General features: G+C 67.3%; 1 protein-coding gene across 2 annotated transcripts; it reads left to right on the top strand.

Moving 5' to 3' along the window:
- Positions 1-516: 516 nt before the first annotated feature.
- VWA1 (von Willebrand factor A domain containing 1) lies at positions 517-5,800 on the top strand. 2 transcript variants are annotated; one of them, XM_059896922.1, is made up of 4 exons: positions 517-666; positions 1,780-2,337; positions 4,022-4,300; positions 4,409-5,800. In XM_059896922.1, exons 1-4 carry the CDS (start codon positions 600-602, stop codon positions 4,744-4,746), a joined length of 1,242 nt encoding a protein of 413 aa, XP_059752905.1. In that variant the 5' UTR covers positions 517-599; the 3' UTR covers positions 4,747-5,800. The 2 variants fall into 2 exon arrangements, 1 of the variants encoding a protein (XP_059752905.1); XR_009497594.1 differs by lacking the exon at positions 4,409-5,800 and having other exon boundaries at positions 520-666; positions 2,175-2,337; positions 4,022-4,110.
- The last annotated feature ends 1,192 nt before the right edge of the window (positions 5,801-6,992 follow it).

Here is a 6,992-nt window from a genome sequence, read left to right on the forward strand (position 1 = left end):
CCTTCTGATCTCTGTTGGTCATTCCTTGGAGGAACATGTCACAGCTCCCATACACCTGCCCCTCCCCAGGCTCTGTGGCCAGAGCCTGGGACTTGTTGGGGGGGACGTTGTTTTTGGTGTCACCTACACACTCTCATACCCCCTGGGGCTCTCTTGGGCTTGGCTTCAGGGACTCCCAACACTGCGGAGCCAAGGGCAGAAGGCCTAGGGCTGACCCAGCTTGGTGGCTCCCTGCTCAGCTCCTGGCTGGGGGCTGGGGGCAGCGGGTAGGGGACAGGGCTGACTCCAAGGCCTTACAGCCGGAAAGGGAGACCGCAGTGTCTGTGTGTGCATGCCACCCGCGTGTGTCTCGGCGGCATCTCACTGAGTGCCGCGTGTCGCCGCACGTTTGGGCCCTTTGTGCGCGCGCCTCCCCGGAGCCGGTGCTTCTCCGCAAGCAGGGCAGCGCGCGCGCCAGGGCGGGACCTCGGGGCGCGGCAGCGGTGGGCGGGGTCTCCCGGGGGCGGGGCCCGGGTCTGGCCCGCTCGGCCGCGCGCCCCGCAGCTCAGGAGCGAGCGAGCCACGAGCGGAGGCAGAGCGTGGCCGTCCCGTCGCGCGCGATGCTGCCCTGGACGGTGCTCGGCCTGGCCCTGAGCCTGCGGCTGGCGCGGAGCGGCGCGGAGCGTGGTGAGTGCGGCGGGCGGCTGGGCAGGACTCAGGTCCCGGCGCCCCGCCCCCCCCCCCTATGTCCGCACCGAGCCACGCTCTCCTTCCGCGGCTGTGGGGCGGGGGCAGCTGGCAGGGGACCACACCCACCTGTGGCGCGGGCCCCGCCGGCAACTCCGCGGGATCTTGGGGCCTGGACGGGGAGGGGATGGGGCCTGTCGGGGAGGCTTGTCCCTGCCTCAGTTTCCCTTTCCTTGGAGTGATCGTTAATAGAGGGATGGTGAGAGGGTTGGCGTCGCCCCACTGGGTTGGGGGGAACTGAGGCCGCAAGGCCGGGACCAGAACCGAGACACCCCAGGCCCCTGTCTGCTCATGACAGTGGCCAAGGGCCCCATCTGCCCCCCGGGGTGCCGGGAGGAAGGGGGAGGCTCCGGAGGGGCTGATAGGGCCCTCGGGCTGCTGCAGCAGGTAACCTGCTTCCTGGGTCCAGGTGGAGCAGAGGATGGGGGCCAGGGGAGGGGTGACATCATCTGTAAGTGGGGTCAGGACTCCAACCGGGACTCCGGTCTTTGGGAGGGGCTGCAGTCAGCGCTCTGTCCCCCCCATGCCTCCACCTCTGCCCCCCCCATGCCTCCACCTCTGTCCCCAGTCTCCCCAGCTGCCTTTGTGCCCCCACCGCACGCCCCACCGGTTGCTTTACCTGGAGGCTGAGCGGTGTAGGCTTCTTCTTGAAAGCCAAGCCCTGGTGGCCCAGACCCATCCACCCACCACTCCTGGGGGCTGGGCCGGGTCCAGCCTTCACATAGAGTCTGCTGAAGACAGGGAGGGTGTGGGGGCTTGGAGGGGTCAGCTCTCCTTTGCAGATGAGACATGAGCCCAGGGGGTGCCCCAGGCATGTGGCCAGGGTGCAGAGTTGGAACTGCTGAGAGTGTGAACCTCCTGTTGGCTTAGGACCCCTCTCCCCCCCGGGGTGCCACCCCAGGACCTTTGGGGTGTGACTGAGCAGGCTTTCAGGGCTTCCTTGGGTAAGGGCAAGTGCCAGCTTAGGGAAAGCTCAGGCCCTGGGGGTTCTGCCCTGGGTGTGGGGCTGTCTGGGGGCCACCACCTGGGGCTGAACCCTTCCCTCTCCCCCAGGCCCCCCGGCATCTGCCCCCCAGGGGGACCTGCTGTTTCTGTTGGACAGCTCGGCCAGCGTGTCTCATTATGAGTTCTCCCGAGTTCGGGAGTTTTTGGGGCAGCTGGCGGCCCTGCTGCCCCTGGGCCCTGGGGCCCTGCGTGCCAGCCTGGTGCATGTGGGCAGTCGGCCGCACACCGAGTTCCCCTTCGGCCAGCACAGCTCAGGCTCGGCCGTCCAGGACGCCATACGCGCTGCAGCCCAGCGCATGGGTGACACCAACACTGGCCTGGCGCTGGCATACGCCAAGGAGCAGCTGTTTGCCAAGGCGGCGGGGGCCCGGCCGGGGGTGCCCAAGGTGTTGGTGTGGGTGACAGACGGCGGCTCCAGCGACCCCGTGGGGCCCCCCATGCAGGAGCTGAAGGACCTGGGCGTCACCGTCTTCATCGTCAGCACCGGCCGCGGCAACCTCCTGGAGCTGTCGGCTGCCGCCTCGGCCCCCGCTGAGAAGCACCTGCACTTTGTGGATGTGGATGACCTGCACATCATCACCCAGGCGCTGAGGGGCTCCATTCTTGGTAGGTGGGAGGAGGCAGGGCCCGGGGGAACCCCAGCGGGGATCTCAGGAGGAGGGCCAGGTGAGCCTCCAGGAGGACCTCGCACGTCTGGAGCAGAGGCCAGGGCTGCAGGCACAGGGGTGCACACGCGGCTCCTCCAGGGACACACTCCAGCCGTTCACCCCAGGCGCCCCCCAGCCTGGGCTGAGGCGGGACAGAGGGGCAGGCTTGAGTAAGCACCTCCAGGTGGGGCTCTCTGCTGGAGAGTGGGGGACTTGGTGTGGGCTGAGGGACTCGGGCGCTGCATCTGGTGGAATGTGTCCACCTGGAGAGGAAGCGTAGGAGGTTGCAAGCCTGGAGACTCTGCAGAGGGGCCCACCAAGCCTGGAGGGAGGGGGAGGGCCAGGTCAGGAAGGGCCGAGACTGCCCCCCAAGAGCTAGGGCCCTACTCTCCCCGGGGCGAGGGCAGCCACGGAGGGGTTGGAGTGGGACTGCACAGCAGGCGGTTGGGGATTGCTGGAGAGGAGGGCGGACCTTGGAGGGCCCACTGCGGGGGCTAGCAGCTCCCCTCCGAGTTTCTTGTGGAACCCCCTGACCCAGCTAAACCTGGCGGAAGAGGGAGCTGGTGTTGAAGGGCCTGGTCACTGGCAAGGTTGGCTGTAGCCACTGAAAAATGCCAACGACCCCAGGGTCCTCCCAAGTCTCCACCTGTGGTTAATCGTCCACCTGAAACCGGAAGGGGTTGAACTGTGGGTTGGAGGGAGGTAGAGTGTCCTTCCGAAGATTTACTCCAGGACACCTGGCCCTGGTGGCCCCTGGGTCAACCACTGTGGCTGAGCCTGGAGGCGACAGCAGGAGAAAGGGCAAGCAGCTGGACAGGAAAAACCCAAGGCTGCAGGGCAGTGAGGCAGTAGGGCGGGGGCTCCTGGGAGCGGGGGCAGGGTCTGAGTGTGGGGGATGGGCGAGGGGCGTGCCAGCCGGGCAGCTGCACACCCAGCATTAAAGAAGGCAGCATGGGGTCCCGAAGGGCTTAACCCTGTCCAGACATTTATGAGCTTCACCCCCTTTGCACGGCCACTCAGACGGCCCTGTGGTGCTCGGCATCAAAGCTCAGGAGTAACACACGTTTGGGGGTCCCACCCTGGAGTGCTCCCAACACACTCTCCTGGGGACTGGACGCCGGCAGCACCCGAAACTCCAGGTCCAGCTGCTCCTGGGGTTGTCACATCTCTCCTGCCCCTCGGGGCATTCTCCAGTGGCTCCCTTCTCCTGGCTGTACTGTGGGCCCCCTTTTCCTTGACTGTTCAGAGCTGAGCTGACCCCAGACTCTGTGCCGGCCACTCAGGCTGGATGGGGGGGCTGGTCCTCTGTTCTCTGACATCATGACAGTTTGGATCCTGCCACCTTTGAGGGGCCCTTGTCCAGGCCACTGGACTGGGTGGGAGGTGGCTGCTATACCTCCGCACTGGTTTGAGTTTGGAGCTCAGGCCAGGAGGGAAGCTGCTGACGGGGCAAGGTAGGGGGCTGGCTGCACTCATGTCCTTCTGCGGATCCTTAGGATCTGGTGGGCGTGGCCGGGGCTGGCCTGGCGCCCCGCGCCCTGTTCCCCGCCTCTGGGTGTCTTCCGGGAGTCAACAGTCAGAGCCCCAGTGTCGGGCGCGAGGAGGCACCTCTGTTCTCTGACCCTCTGCCCCCAACCCCGCAGACGCGATGTGGCCGCAGCAGCTCCGTGCCTCCGAGGTCACGTCCAGCAGCTTCCGTCTGGCCTGGCCGCCCCTACTGACCGCCGACTCGGGCTACTACCTGTTGGAGCTGGCGCCCAGCGCCAAGCCGGGGACGGCGCGCCGCCAGCAGCTGCTAGGGAACGCCACGGGCTGGGCCTGGGCCGGCCTGGACCCTGACACGGACTACGACGTGGCGCTGGTGCCGGAGTCCAACGTGCGGCTCCTGAGGCCACAGCACCTGCGGGTGCGCACTCTGCCGGGTGAGGCGGGACGCGGGGCCAGGCGGGCTGGGGGTGCGGGCGCGGCCGGGCAGGGCGCGGGGCCGGGCGGCGCGGCCCCCTCCCAGCTCACAGGCGCTTCCCCCGCAGAGGAGACCGGGCCGGAGCGCATCGTCGTCTCGCACGCCAGGCCGCGCAGCCTGCGCGTGAGCTGGGCCCCAGCGCTGGGCCCGGCCGCCGCGCTCGGCTACCACGTGCAGGTCGGGCCCCTGTGGGGCGGCGCGGCGCAGCGCGTGGAGGTGCCCGCGGGCCGGAACAGCACCACGCTGCAGGGCCTGGCGCCAGGCACCGCCTACCTGGTGACCGTGACGGCGGCCTTCCGCTCCGGCCGCGAGAGGGCGCTGTCGGCCAAGGCCTGCACGCCCGACGGCGAGCGCAGCCGCGCCTCGCGCCCCCAGTCGCCGGGCGCCGGGGGCCGGGAGCCGTGAGCCGGCCGCGCCCGCGCACCCGAGGGCGCCCTTCTCCCGAGCTCGGTGGGTCTTGCCCCGGGGGTGGGATGCTGGCCGGCCTTTGGCCCGCGGGATCCCCGCGCAAGAGGGCGCCCTGCTTCGGCGTCCGCCCTTCAGGACGCGGCCTCGCCTGACCCTCCGCGGCAGCTCTGGCAGCGGCGCGTGCCCTCGCGACTCCCTCCCCTGCCTGGCCCAGAGCTTGGGCAGGACTTAGCGGGGAGGTGGACAAGGAGTCGGGGTCCCGTTGAGAACGTGAGACCCGAGATGGCTCTGGGCCCAGGACCACAGGGCGCCTGGGCGGCCGGACCTTACACTTGTATTAAGGGCCACACCCTCTGGTGGCAAAGGCTAGCATTTGTTTGAAGGAGCTTGGTCTCCGTGGCAGCTCTGAGTCCCCTCCGGCCACTCAGGTCCTGGATGGGAAGGGAAGGAGGTGGCTCTGGCCAGGTCCCCAGAGGCTTCCTGGAGGGAGCAGGGTCTGGGAAAGGGGAGGGGAAGTGCTGGGAGTTGATCGTGTGGTCAGCAACTGGGTGGCTGGAGGGACAGTCTTCACCGGCATGCTCAGCCGGCTTGGGGGAAGTGCTTGCTGGGAACAGTGGCCCTTCCTGCCTACCCAGGACCCCACTGGGCCCAGCCACAGCCACTGGGACGCAGATGGCACCTTTTGGGAGGAATGGGACAGGAGCTTGGCATTTGGGACCCTGGAGACAGGCGAGCTTGTTCCTGCGGGACCCCAAGGCTGGCGCTTGCAGGGAGCGTTCCCTGCTTCTGGCTGGAGGGCCTCCAGGCAGGGGCAGGGACAAGCACGGTTCCCCTGGGTGCTGCGCCCCAGCCATTCTCTGCAGTGTCTTCTGACCCCACCTCCTGTCACTCCTTACTATCCTGGGGCCACCAGGCAAGTCCCAAGGCAGTGCTGCTCTCCCTCAGCCCCACCAGGCACCTCCTCCTCCGCCTGCGCTGACTCAGTGCTCACTTTGCCTCTTCCCCACTAACGCCCCAGACTTTAAGATACAGTAAATCAGATGTAAACTTAGCCCTGCAGTCTCCTGAGAGTGCTTTATTCCTTGTGAAAACACGCCAGCCCCATAAAAGGTTGCAAGTTAAGAAAAACGTCTTGGGTGGAGGACGGATGGTACCCCGGCTGGTGCTGGAGAAGAGGAGGGGGGAGCCTCCCCCTCCCAGTGCTGGGACTCAGGCCACCGTGCCCCCTGCGGCCTCCCTGTGCATCTCCTCTTCAGAGAGCGCAGGCCCCGTTTCTGAGGGCATTGCTGGGACCTGGGACGGCAGGCCCTCTGCAGGGCTGCCGCCACCTCTGCTGGCCCAGCCAAACCCTCAATGGCAGTCTGGCTCCTGCTGCCACCTGCTAATGGGAAGGAGAGCCCCTAACCCAAGCAACTGCATGTTGAGAGGTGGTCTCCGGGGCCCCGGTTGGTGTCTCAGGCTGCATGCCCCCGCCTGGTGGGTGTGTTGTCGGGGAGGCTTCAGGTGCACCCGCCTGCCACCATTTCCCAAGCACCTGCCTCTGAGCATCACGTGGCCCCCTGCTCAGGCGCCCACAGCCCACACCGCCCACCAGTTCAGTGTGCTCGGCGTTCGTGGGGGCAGGCTGTGTGTGAACCCAGAGACCCCTGCCCTGCCTGTGTGAGCAGAGTGGGGAGCGGGGCTAAGTTGATGAGTCAGACGCAGGGGCAGATGGTAGTGTCTGGCCAGGCCAGACTTGGGTGGTGGGGCCGTGTGGGTGGGTGTTGTTTCTCCTCCATGTCCCCCAACCCCCTCAAGGCAGGCTGAGGGAAGCCTGGGACTGTGGCCTGTGCCACTGCAGGTTTCTGCTTACACCCTGAGCGGCGTTCAGCAGTCAGCTGAGGGTCAGAGGCTCCTGTGATCTCAGCAGCTGGCCCCATCCCAAGGCTGGTGAGCGTGAACAGCAGGGTCCCAGGGTCCCAGACAGCACTGACCAGGGAGGGGAACCCTCCCCGGGCCTGGGACCTGGGCCTGATCCATCCCTGATGGGCAGAATTCCCCCTGTGGAGGCCTGCATCCCCCACCCCAATCCCCTGGGTGCTCGCGGGTCACAGCCCAGAGGGGCACCCCTTTCATGCTGCACCCCTGAGCCCAGCTTGCGGCGCACCGTGCAGGCGGCAGGAGAAAAAGCAGGAGGTGCTGGTGGGGCGTTTCCTAGTGGCTCAGTCACATACTAAAGACAAGTTGGGCTGTGAGCCCCTTCC

This window comes from Balaenoptera ricei, chromosome 1 (genome assembly GCF_028023285.1).
Source record: "Balaenoptera ricei isolate mBalRic1 chromosome 1, mBalRic1.hap2, whole genome shotgun sequence".
NCBI lineage: Eukaryota > Metazoa > Chordata > Mammalia > Artiodactyla > Balaenopteridae > Balaenoptera > Balaenoptera ricei.

Excerpts from the sequence above, each read along its gene's own strand:
- VWA1 (XM_059896922.1), top strand. The coding sequence starts at position 600 with ATGCTGCCCTGGACGGTGCTCGGCCTGGCCCTGAGCCTGCGGCTGGCG. Across the intron at positions 2,338-4,021 it reads GCTGAGGGGCTCCATTCTTG|ACGCGATGTGGCCGCAGCAG; the intron begins GTAGGTGGGAGG and ends CCAACCCCGCAG. Across the intron at positions 4,301-4,408 it reads GCGGGTGCGCACTCTGCCGG|AGGAGACCGGGCCGGAGCGC; the intron begins GTGAGGCGGGAC and ends CTTCCCCCGCAG.